Source organism: Harpegnathos saltator, unplaced genomic scaffold (genome assembly GCF_003227715.2).
Source record: "Harpegnathos saltator strain DR-91 unplaced genomic scaffold, Hsal_v8.6 scaffold230, whole genome shotgun sequence".
NCBI lineage: Eukaryota > Metazoa > Arthropoda > Insecta > Hymenoptera > Formicidae > Harpegnathos > Harpegnathos saltator.
In genome coordinates, this window is record NW_020230018.1 from 74,927 (window position 1) to 87,500 (window position 12,574).

The following is a 12,574-nucleotide window of genomic DNA, read 5'->3' on the forward strand; positions in this document are numbered from 1 at the left end:
TATATTGTTTTTATATCTTTTTATGCGCCAGTTTATGCGCAAAAGTATCAAGGTAAAGTCGACAAACAAGTAGATACTTTACGAAATTTTTAGTCTTGGTGGTAAAATCAGGGTGTGATAAAATAAGATACGACGAAAGTACTCAACTTTCGGTGGCCTTAACGAAATATTTTTATACGTGGATCGACAAGGGGAATATATATTTATACAAAGAAAACATGATTCTATATTAAAATCTGTTTTTATTCCGGCTACCCGAGCAACTCCGATGAACATTCCGTGAGTTTGGCATACGGAAATGTCCGATTTATACTTACGGGGCGTTAGTTTTCACGCGAGTTCCATCCAACGAGTTCGCTTTATGTATCCGTTGGCACGTATCTACATCAACGTTACATCACAATGACGTCATGCGGCGTTTATTCCGCCCCCGTCGATCTGCACCGTCTAATTTCGTTCACTTGTGAAACAGCGTCACGTGTAAAACGCATTATTTCTGAAGTCGAGCGCGAGCGAGCCTAAATCCTAAATCGAGCGCGCAATATCCTAAATGGAGCGATATCATCATCCCAGCGTTCTTTCTTTATGTTACAGCGACTGCAACGAGATTGAGGCACTCGAGACACCTGGACGTGAGATCGCAGTTCCCGGACGAGGAGAAATTACCGGTGAGTGCTTCTCGATTCGTTCTTGATTCGATTTCTCATCCTCTCCCTAGCTCTGTGCCCCGCGCCCCGCGCCCCGCGCCATCCGCGGGTCCATTGCCACCCCAACACCGCCGTGTTCTACTTACGTTCCCTTCCTTCTGTCTCAGTCATCAAACCTGATTTCTTTTACCACTCCGAGTCTACGAGGATCCTCGAATGATCCTCATATAAAACACCTTTCCAGCACATGGATAATGGATTTGTCTCTTCCCTCATCCTCTTACGCTCGCTGATCTGTGCGAACGGCTATTAAATATTTACCGCGCGCGTTAGTCGCAATCGGTCTTTACGTGACATCCGTGAGCGAGTCTGAATTTGTCGCCACTCGTTACGAAGTTGGAGGCGCGTCTCTTATGGCGCGTCGTTAGCGGCATTAGCGGCGAACCGAAAATATCGTCACGTACCTTACCTTACCCTCGTCCTTACTCCGCCATCTCGCGGTCTTTTCGAACCGAATCTTCAGCTCCCGATTGCGTGGTGCTGTCTCGCGCTCGTCTTATTACACAATTGCAACTACACATCCCAGGATTATTATTATCTCCGCGTGTGTCACTTCTTACCGTAAAAGACGCAAGACAAATATAGATAATAGACTTCAGTGAACTATCCCCTTGCGGCCTTCTCTTCTTTTGTTTCTTCCGTAGTTACCAATCTGACTTTCGTTTAGCTAGCGAACATCTTGCACGGCGTGGCAAGATCTCAATTACCGTAATTTCGCCGAGATTTGACCGCGAATATAAGCGAACTTTAACGATACCCAAGTGCGCGTATTTTTTGCTCTTTTCGCCCCTTCGTTTGCTTATTTATTTCTTTTGTGCACGTTAAAACATATCCCGACATTCGCGGCGACCGCGGCGCGGTGGCGGTAACGAAACCATCTTACGAGCTCGTACGTAACGACGTGTTCACGCGGCGCGCTCGTGGCGACCGTCGCGCATAAATAATTCGTCTCGTAAACGAGCTCTCGAAATCACTCGTGATTCGATTGAATAGCGCCTGTGCTCGCGTACAACTCGCGCTCCGTACCGTCCTCAATGTGAGAACGGCGAGAAGTGTTTCGTCGGTGGCTCCGGAGACTCGCTCGCTTACGAGAATCATTGACGTTACACGTCGCGTCGCGTCGCGAGTTCGCTCGCGGAAGCGGAGTGTGGTGTATTTGGGAACGCGCGCGAATTGGGCGTACGAGACGGGGATGGCGGGAATGTGTGTATGCGCATTTAGGCGCAGAGGCGATTCCATACGTCGCGGCGTTCGTCAGACGAGCAAGTTCGGCAAGTGACGTTCGCGCAAACTCGCAAAGACTTGGAGCATTTGCCGCATTTTGTCAAGATCTATAATCGAGAGAGCGGCAAAGTTATTTGGGGGGGTCTAAGGTGCGCGCGCGCGCACGTGCAGGTGCTCAGACGGATGGACGGAGATTCAGATTCCCTCCCAGGTGTAGCGATCGAGCGACTTCGATCGTGGTGGTGGTGTTGGTCGTTTGTAATATTTTCAATGTTTCAGCGATTTCTCAATCATCCGTCGATCATTATAGCCGCGACACACGCGACAAGTGATAAGACACATTCATTAATTGAATGTTGAATCGCCCGATACAGTATATATACTGTAAGTGAAGGACCGCTGAAGGACTGCGAATTTTTCACGAGGAAAAATTTTGTGCGCTGAAAGTGGCATAATCGGCGGAGATACGCAAATATACGAGTCGCGCGCGCAATTTATTATATCTGTATCAATATAGTGCAGTGTCAGTACGCGCGACGTGCGACAAATGCGTCGCGCGTATTTACACATATAATTGTGTACCACATATAGCGAATGAAACTCGCGCTATACATTTCTTTCGTCGAATTAAGCGCGTGATAAAATTTATTTTAGCTTACCGTTACCAAACACCTCGTTATTTATTTACATACGCTCCCAATTGGCCTCGCCTTTAGATTCTTTAATTTTCGATATAAAATACCTTACTAACTCACTCCATCGATGAAATTCTTGCGAGTGAGGTAAAAAAATCAACCGCGGACTACTTGAGAAATAATGAGAGTTCTGCTGGCAGTGTACACTCTTCTCTCGCGATCGTATAATGAAACACAGCTCCTTTGTAAACGTTGCATTAATGGAGTAACGTTTAATGTCCGGAAACCTCCTACGAGGAGGTTTCGAATTTTATCGTTCTCTTTGAGAGATTGTGAATTAGCGGACGATGGTAGGCGCGATGAGGCTCGTTAGTCTCTCTCTCTCTCTCTCTCCATCTCTCTCTCTCTCCATCTCTCTCTCTCTCTCTCTCTCTCTCTCTCTCTCTCTCTCTCTCTCTCTCTCTCTCTCTCTCTCTCTCTCTCTCTCTCTCTCTCCTCTCTCGTCTCTCTCTCCTCTCCTCCCCTCCCCTCTCCCCTCCCCTCCCTCTCTCCTCCCCTCTCCTCTCTCCCTCTCTCTCTCTCCTCACTCCTCTCTCTCTCTCTCTCTCTCTCTCTCTCTCTCTCTCTCTCTCTCTCTCTCTCTCTCTCTCTCCTCTCTCTCTCTCTCTCTCTCTCTTGCTCGCTCTCGCGCGCGCTCCTTTTAATTGTTCCGCAAAGAAGACGTCGTCGGGTGGTTCCGAATTACGAGAGCTTTTACGTTTTTAATATTAATTAACGGTCGAGCGCGCGTCTTATAATCGCTGTTTGTGCGTGCGCGCGTGTACGTGTACTCTTGCAATGTCTCAAACGCCGAGGTACGAGAAGCGCTCTTAGAGAGCGGGCTCGTTTGCTCGGATACCACGTGTAAAGATGTCGGTTTCTTTGCTCGATTTACGACACCGTTGCAAATTCGCAACGTACTGGGTACCTCATATCTCAATGTATACCATCTACAGTTAAATCTACGTTAAACAGGATTCTCGCGATAATTAATGCAATCGTGCAATGCCTCGTTATTTCTCTCACCGAAGGTAACGATTTAGCGACATGGAACTCGCGATAACCCGCTCTTTCTCTTCCCCATCCTTATTTTCCATCAATGTTTTCTTTTCTTTTCTTTTCTGTTCTTCGCTCCTTTCTCTCCCTCTCTACTCGTTATTGCGATCGTGCTCTGCAACGACGGTAGCAATTACGAATTCCAATTGACGGGATCTTCTTAAAGCCATTACGAATGAACTGCGGATAGCGTAACGGGGTTATAATATGCTAAAACGCGGTTAACTTGTTTATCGTTAATGAGGCTGGAAAGTACGAGAGCGCGAGTGCTACATCGAGGCAGCGCATGACCCGGCAAAGTGCTGCGCGAAATTCTGAGCGATCTTGCTGCTGGATGCTGGAGGTGTACCTCTCCCCCTCCCCCTCCCTCCCCCCCCCCCGCCGTGTGAGTAAACAGAGCGAACGAACGAGCGAGCGTGCACACGCGGATTATATTTCTTACCGAATGTTGTTTACCTGGGGATATCATTATCTTCCGCCTCTCTCTCTCTCTCTCTCTCTCTCTCCTCCCCCAGTGGGACAGAAAATAGTAATGAATATTAATGTGTCGAGAGCATTTAATTGCATTGAAGATAACAGTCCAACTATGAGCGCGTCTAGAGAGATCCGGTGCGCGCGCGTTTGTTTGTGTTAATTATAATTATCGCCGAATTGATTGGCGTTTGTGTTATGGCGGTATTTTCATCGCGGGCATTCAGTCAGAAACACGAATCTCGCGCGTCGCGCTTACACAACTTCTTCGGTCCGGTTCTTTCCGTCCGGATCGAATCTTCGCGCCGGGAAGTTTCGTGTGTGTCAGTCGTCGTACGGATGTATCTGTGATCATCTTTTACCACGTGAACACGAGAGTTAAACTCGCGACTCGATCGTTTGTACGTTGTACGTGTTACATGCTAAACGCGCCACCTGGATCAATGCTAATCGCGACGAAACGGTAATACAGCGGAACATACGAGCGCGGTTGGTGCTATTATTTATGAGAGTATGAGAGTATCTTACCAAGGACGCCAACAGACCGCGCAACGTTGTGCAAAACCGCGGAACTTGGCTAACCTTGTCACCTGATGTTCTACATCACCAATGTGCAGGATTATTACAGCGAGCACCCAGTCGTAATAGATACAGCAGCGCGTCGCCGCCTTTTTTCCTCTCTCTCTCTCTCTCTCTCCTCTCCCCCATCCTTTTCTTTTATATCTCCGATCATTCTTCTCCCACGAGTCGATGGATTTTTCATGGGAAAATGCGAAGTAACAGACTGCCAGAGTCCAGAATCGTGATTAATGCCGCTTGGTTTATGAGGCGTGCTTTGATCATTCATCTTTGCGTGTCTTGCTCTAAACTCTTGACTACGCTTGCGAGTGCGTGAGCGGCGGGGTGCCAAGGGTTACCGATTAATCCCCAAGACATCTTTCGCTTGTTCTCCGAGTAACATCCGCGCTAATAATTGACTGTTTCTCTTACGCTTTCAGTTCTATGAGAATAACAGCCACAAGCCAGTGTTTGTCGATTGTAAGAATTATGCGCCGTCGGTAGACGAGGATGTACCGCGCAACACATATGTATTTCAAGTGCACGCCGAGGACAAGGATCCGCCGGAGAATGGAGGTATCGTAACGTCTATCCATACAGAGTGTCCGGTAATTAACTGCCAACCCGAAGTGTGAAGGTAGATTGAGTTGGAAGCTGGAAAAAAAAGTAAAGTACAATTTTGCAAGAATCGCAATAATTATCGCGCTATTAATGACAGAAATCTGACGAGTGAGCGCGCGCCAAGATGATTGATGGATGATTGATGGAGGAGCGTCGCGCAGCACCTCTCTCTCTCTCTCTCTCTCTCCCCCTCTCCCTCCCTCTCTCTCTCTCCCCCCTCTCTCCCCCCCTATCTCTCTCTCTCTCTGGGGCCATAGTGTCCCCAGTTCAGTCGATCTAGCAACAATTTAGACGTAGAGATGCGGCGACGATAAAACACGAATAGCGGCGCGTTGTCCTTCCCCTTCTCGCCGCGCATCAGCAATAGTCGCTGAACATCGACTGGGCCGCGCTCAGTGGTGGCCCGAGCAGCTACGTACAACGCTTCTCCAATCATCTGTGTTGGCGCGTGCCCACTCCTCAGAGGTCGTCTGTCATTAATAACTCGATAATTATTGCGATTCTTGCAAAATTGAACTTACTTACTTTTCTTTTCAGCTTAACTCAATCTACCTTCACACTTCGGATTGATAGCTAATTACCGGACATCCTGTATACAATCATTCATTGTCGCTGTACATACGTAGTAGTATGCATGAGGTAAAAAGGAAGAAAACGCGCGCAGAATGTACACAGGATGCAAATTGTAGTATGTTCCTTTATGTTCCTCAAGACTTTTGTGACTTGTGTGGCATTCGCAGGGGTAAACGTAGTGGAATCTAGATTCTTTTGTCTCCGCTACTTTTTCGAAGAGTCGCCCCGAGCGGAGAAACAAAATTTCATGATATCGATAACGAGATTGGAAATGTGGAGGAAATCGAAAATAGACGCACCGGTCAAACGGGGATATCCTATTATCGATCGATGAGACATTGGTGTCTATTTTCGTCGCGAGCGACGAAACGTGCAAAGCAACGAAGATAAAATGTGGTTTTTATTACATGGTTTATTTTTCTGACTTTTCGCAGGTACCGTCACGTACAAATTCATATCCGACCGCAGCGAGAGGCTAAAATTTGAGATCAATAATATGACTGGCGTGATCACGACGAGCGTAATGTTCATAGACAGGGATGAACCCTTCAAAGAGAAAGAATTCTACCTCACAGTACACGCGAGCGACAACGGAAGGCCGCAGCTCGACGACCTGTGCACATTTAAAGTCACCGTCAACGACATCAATGACAACGAGCCCGTTTTCGATAAAGTGGTACGTAGTTCAAATGAATCAAGCTTCAATACTTGGCCTCTTATTAATACGTTGTACGGATCGATCGATTGATCGCGATCCCGCGCTACAAAAGTCGCCGCGCTACAAAAAGAAGCCGAGTGCACACGCACCACCGCGTACATACGCGCATCCTACATTATATACACGTAGCAATTACATACGGATATTAGAGTCGATTTGTACCGGAAAAAGATGGAAAGAGATGAAAATCAAACGGACTTTTGCACAGTCTCTCTCTCTCTCTCTCTCTCTCTCTCTCTCTCTCTCTCTCTCTCTCTCTCTCTCTCTCTCTCTCTCTCTCTCTCTCTCTCTCTCTCACTCTCTCTCTCTCTCTCTCTCTCTCTCTCTCTCTCTCTCTCTCTCTCTCTCTCTTCCTTCGATGTCAACAGAAGAAAATGCCGAGAAATATTTCTCTCATTTTTTGTTTGTTGTATATAATAAATACGTTAAAATTAAGATAATTCCGAACGAGAGAAACGATTTACGCGTGCACCATGTATAAAAAGTCGCGCGATGAAACGTTCTTTCGAAAAATGCTACTTGTTTGCGGAAATGGATAGAGTCAATGGATTTGAAACTGGAGAGTGTGTCGATATGCGTTCCCCGTTCCATTCTGCATATTTTGCGTGTGTAAATTCGTCGATTTCATGAATGAGTAAAACCCCGCGCAGGTCGTGGAATTACGGCTCGCGATCCCCGTATATTTTTATTATCGTGTGTGAACTTCTTCTCTTCTTTTCTCTTCCCCCCCCCCCCGTATACTAACCATATACCGGCGTTATACCGCCACTATCGACCTATCCGCTACTAACCGCTACTAACAAGTTCTGCTTCAATTTCTCTCTGTTTGTTTCACTCCAATCCCAGGTCTTCCGTGGACACATGTGGAAGGTTGGTCTCGTATTTGCGGTGTGTGAATGTTGCTCGATGTGAAATGAGAAGAGTACAACAAGTGTCTCACGCGTTATTTTGTCGTCGTGTGTTTTTCTTCTTTCTTTTTACAAGCAGTTTGCGCACCTTGCGAGAGATGAACCGTCATTTGATTTTCACATGCCGAATGAGATTCCTTGTATGCGCTTGAGAAGATACCCTCGTATTCCATCGCGAGACTCCTCAAATCGACTGAGGAAAGATCCTCTCATCCACAACAACACAAAAGATAGAAAAGGAGGCTCTCGTCGTCTCGATCGATAATAACCGCCTCGTGTTCCAGTATGACGAACCCTCATATCTCCCCCTCCGTGTCAAATGGCAACATTATCATGCATGTACGTGATATTTTAGGAATGACAAGGCACTATGCGAGCACGATTCATTCGGAAATTGCATGAAACGCATCACGCTAAGTGCATTTTGAAGATCACGCGGCGGTAGATCTACGCTAATCCCGCTAATCCCCCTGTTCAATGTATCTGTATTTCGGCTTTGTTACACGTATACACAGGCGTACACGGAATCCGTGCCGCGAGATTTACCCGTCGGTCGCGAAGTCATGAGAGTCTCCGCCACCGACTTCGATGACGGCGAGAATGGCACCGTGCGTTACAATCTGTCGGCTAAGCTGGCGGACGATGAGGCGTACTTTCGGATCGACAGCGAGACCGGTATCATCTACCTCAAGAAAGCTATAGACGTAAGTAACGTGCGCGCAGTAAGGGTGTGATTTTAAGGGCAGGAAGCGGCAGTACTACTTGACTCTCTCGCGAGTTCTTCTCCCTCGTTGTTGTCTCACAGCGGTGAGTGAGTTAACTCGCTCGTGAAATTAAAGTCCGCGAAAGAAACGCTTAGTTTCCGATTCATTTGAGCGGCGATAGCCGCGCGATAGTTGCGCGAGTTACGTACAAGAATCGTTCGTATCGGCAAGCTCCGTCGACAAACTTCGGCGAAATACGTATGCGCGCGTGCACCTATGCGGATTATACACGCTTCGTCGGCGTTAAGGCCATCACGCACAAACGAACTTAAGCAGTAAGACGTAAGCAGTAAGCAAATCGACCAAAATCGCAATCGAAATTTAAGGACGCCATTTTAAAACTTACGAGAATAATTGATTGTGATGGGTCGCGAGTTTCTTTACTGCTTACGTTGATTTGTGTGTGACGGCCTTTATCGTCGTCGAGTTGTCGAGTTGAAGGGTAAACCTGTTCACTTATTTTCAACGTATATAAATGTACGAATATAAAAGTGGTATTGCCGTAGCAACATGTACACGCATACGCACACGTACGCGTCGTTGTTGTGTCGCAACAACGAACGCTTATCGATCCGTTTCTTCGAGCGCGCGCGAGCTCGTGTCTCCATCAACGTCTTCACTCAACGGCGGAATACACACAAACACAACTCACATTACCAACGTTTTTATCTTTGCGCAGCACGACCCAGGTTATAGATTCAATATGATAGCCAGAGCCACAGATCTCGGCAAGCCTCCAAAGTCTAGCGCCATTGATCTCGACATACGGGTGGTAGAGTCGCACAAGAAGGCGCCAGCTTTTCTACCCAGGTCAATGGCGCCGATCAAGCTAATGGAGAACTTTACGGACTTTGATGCCGTCATAGTCCGTCTGAAAGCAGTCTCGAATGTCAATGACTCGAATGAGCTGCGTTTCGAACTGGTCAGCGGCAGGACGGAGCAGACCAACAAGAGGAGCACCTTTAGGTATACCTATCGATTTGCTTGTGTGCGCGCGCGCGCTACCTTTTCTTTTCACCGTGTGTGTGCGCGCCGCGTGTGTATAAACATGTACTTATATAAATGAATGTTTCGCTCGACACCCACTTCAGATTAGAATCGAACAAGGACGTGGCGGACATCAAGCTGTCCGAGTCTCTTGATTATGAAAAGAACACTCAATACACGTTGATAGTACGAGTGAAGAATACAAATGGATTGGCCGCCGAAACGTTGGTCGAAATCGAGGTTCTCGATGTAAATGACAGAATTCCAGTCTTTCGCGAGATTACGGGAGGCAGCGTGTTAGAAAATGAGCCGCCAGGAGTGCCGGTGATGCAGATACAGGCCATCGATGATGATGGGACGGCTCCCCACAACCAGGTATATTATTATAAAATTGTAGTACGATTGTAGGAAGAGCATCTCGTCGTCGTTGATCAATGCGTTGGTAACTCGTCTCGTAATCCCTTTGTCTTGTTCGTTTGAAAGGTCCATTACGAGTTGGCCTCCTTCAATAAGCAGTTCACCATTCACAGCCAAACTGGCATGATCACGACACTGGTGACATTCGACAGAGAAGTACGAGATCATTATGACGTGAAGGTAATAGCGAAGGACAATTCGCCGAGTGCTCTGTTCAAAACCGGCGAGCCCAACAGGGCGGAGCTTATGTTCCGGATAGATATCGCCGATAAGAATGACAATCCACCTCGCTTCACCGAGAAAGTGTACACTCACAATGCGGTTTACGAGAACGCCAATATTAATGGCTACGTAACCAATGTCCAGGCTGTCGATCCCGACACAGCGAGTCTCGTCACGTATAGCATCATAGCGGGAAATACCAATGGTAGCTTTTCCATTCACAGTACGACGGGGAATATATACGTGAATAAGACGTTGGATTACGAGCAGATTACCAAGTACAATTTGACCGTGAGAGCGTTCGACGGTGTGTTCAACGATACGGCGCAGGTGGAGATTTTTGTAGAGAACGTGAACGACAACCCGCCGGTCTTCGAGCACTTTGACATAAATCCGACGATAGAGGAGGAGAAATTGGTGCCTGGTAAGAGATCATCTTGATGTGGAACGATACACGAGACGAAGAAAGACTGCGCGCGCTAACTCACTCACTCACTTGTTGTCTGTTTTTTTCTTTTAAAGGATGTATCACCACCGTGGTCGCTTACGATCCAGACATCGTAGACAGGACAGCCGACCAGCATATCGTGTACTCTATCGATGAGAATAAGGAATCTCTCATCGGGATCGACAAAAGTGGCTGCATGAAGCTGAAGAAGCCGCTGGACCGTGATCCGCCGAATGGCTATTCGATATGGAATGTAAGTTTTTCTTTTTTTTTTTTTTTTTTTTTTTTTTTTTTTTGAGATAAGACTCGTCTCTCCCCGCTAGCGCCTCGTTTCTAGCGTACTCTCTCGTTTCTTTTTCCCTCTTGGTTCGCTACCCTTCTGACCTTCCGCCGTTTCCTACACAGGTCATCGTAATAGCGAAAGACGAAGACGGCTCGACTACGGCGCTACGCAACTCTATAATCGTAAACATCACTCTGCTTGATATAAACGATAACGCACCATTCCTCGATATGCCTTATCCGGTGATTTGGGACGAGAATAAGGAACCCGCCAAGATAACCGAGCTCAAAGCACGCGATTACGATTCCCAGGAGAATGGTCCACCATTCGAGTTTCGGATCGACGATAGCGCGGACGACGAGGTCAAAGCCAAGTTCAGCATTCACAAATCTGCTTTGCACGCGCTACAAATCTTCGATCGGGAGCAGCGGAAGAGCTACGATATACCGATCGCGATTACGGACAACGGTACGCCATCTATGACAGGCACCTCGACGCTCACTGTCATCATAGGCGACGTAAATGACAATGACATGGCGGAGGGCTCGAGTTCGATATTCGTTTACAACTACAAGGGGGAGGCCCCTGACACAGAAATCGGGCGCGTTTATGTCAACGACCCGGACGACTGGGATCTGCCGGATAAATCCTTCGAGTGGGCCTCCTCCTCTTCCCATGACGGGTTCCTGCTGAACAGCAGCACCGGCATGATCACTTTGTTGTCAGGCACGTCGAATGACACTTTCGTACTCAAGTTCATGGTCACCGAGAAGAAGGAGTTCGGGAAAAAGTTGATTCAAGTAAACGCGTACGTAAACGTCACCGTCAAGGAACTGCCGGAGGAGGCCGTGGAGAGGTCCGGTTCGGTGCGATTTTACGGAATAAACGCGGAGAAATTCGTCGAGCCCGACGAATCCGGCGTAAGCAGGAAGGAGATATTCCAGGAAAAGGTGGCGTCTATGCTGAACGTCTCGGTCGAGAACGTGGACGTGTTCACTGTGCTCCATTCGCCTCATTACAACAACAGAAGTCTGCTCGATGTTCGTTTCTCGGCGCACGGCAGTCCATATTACGCTCCCGAGAAGCTAAACACGATTCTCGCGCAGCGGTCGAAGGAGATTGAACGCGAGATGAGAGCGGATATCTTGCTGGTGAACATTGACGAGTGCCTGTTTGAGAAGGTGCATTGCAATAATTCGTGTCGCAGTTACTTGAACGCCAGCACCGTGCCGTATTCCGTCTACACCAACACCAGCTCGTTCGTTGGCGTCAGAGCGGTCGTGGATCCGCAATGCACTTGCCATGTGGCAGAACCGATCGTCTGTCTGAACGGCGGCACTCCGCTAGCGGAACGATGCGAATGTCCGCCTGGTCTGGAAGGACGGAGGTGCGAACTATTGAGCATCGGCTTCTACGGGGACGGTTGGGCCATTATGCCGCCGCCTGGCCAAGCCTGCGAGGAGTCGCATCTCGGTGAGAGTGACGATAGATCGCCGTATCTCTTCCGTTATCTCTCTCTCTCTCTCTCTCTCTCTCTCTCTCTCTCTCTCTCTCTCTCTCTCTCTCTCTCTCTCTCTCTCTTCCCCCCTCTCCCTCTCTCTCTCTCTCACCCTCTCACCCTCTCTCTCTCTCTCTCTCTCTCTCTCTCTCTCTCTCTCTCTCTCTCTCTCTCTCTCTCTCTCTCTCTCTCTCTCTCTCTCTCTCTTCCCCCCTCTTCCTCTCTCTCCTCTTCTGCTTTCTGTCTCTATGTATACATAAGACATGACTGTTGCAGGATTGGAGATAACACCGCATGTCGACAACAGTCTCGTATTCTACTTCGGTCCCATAACTTACAGTCCGAAACTTGGAATTCAGGATTTCATGGCTCTGGAGTTGCAGCAAGGATACGCCGTGTTGTACATTGACTATGGCACAGGAACAGCGCGGCTAGAGCAGAAACA

At 47.9% G+C, this 12,574-nt stretch overlaps 1 protein-coding gene across 1 annotated transcript in view; it reads left to right on the forward strand.

The window, feature by feature from the left end:
- Nucleotides 1–502: 502 nt before the first annotated feature.
- shg (DE-cadherin) overlaps nucleotides 503–12,574 on the forward strand; it is a gene marked incomplete at its 5' end in the record, with an annotated part of 13,635 nt that continues 1,563 nt past the window's right edge. Inside the window, 11 exons of the mRNA XM_025298663.1 lie at nucleotides 503–668; nucleotides 5,131–5,266; nucleotides 6,319–6,560; nucleotides 7,449–7,472; nucleotides 8,026–8,214; nucleotides 8,954–9,240; nucleotides 9,366–9,636; nucleotides 9,745–10,324; nucleotides 10,423–10,601; nucleotides 10,754–12,104; nucleotides 12,406–12,574. The exon at nucleotides 12,406–12,574 is cut by the window's right edge and continues 55 nt beyond it. Of these exons, the coding sequence (XP_025154448.1) occupies nucleotides 503–668; nucleotides 5,131–5,266; nucleotides 6,319–6,560; nucleotides 7,449–7,472; nucleotides 8,026–8,214; nucleotides 8,954–9,240; nucleotides 9,366–9,636; nucleotides 9,745–10,324; nucleotides 10,423–10,601; nucleotides 10,754–12,104; nucleotides 12,406–12,574 (3,594 nt within the window). The remainder of the gene's footprint in view (nucleotides 669–5,130; nucleotides 5,267–6,318; nucleotides 6,561–7,448; nucleotides 7,473–8,025; nucleotides 8,215–8,953; nucleotides 9,241–9,365; nucleotides 9,637–9,744; nucleotides 10,325–10,422; nucleotides 10,602–10,753; nucleotides 12,105–12,405) is intronic.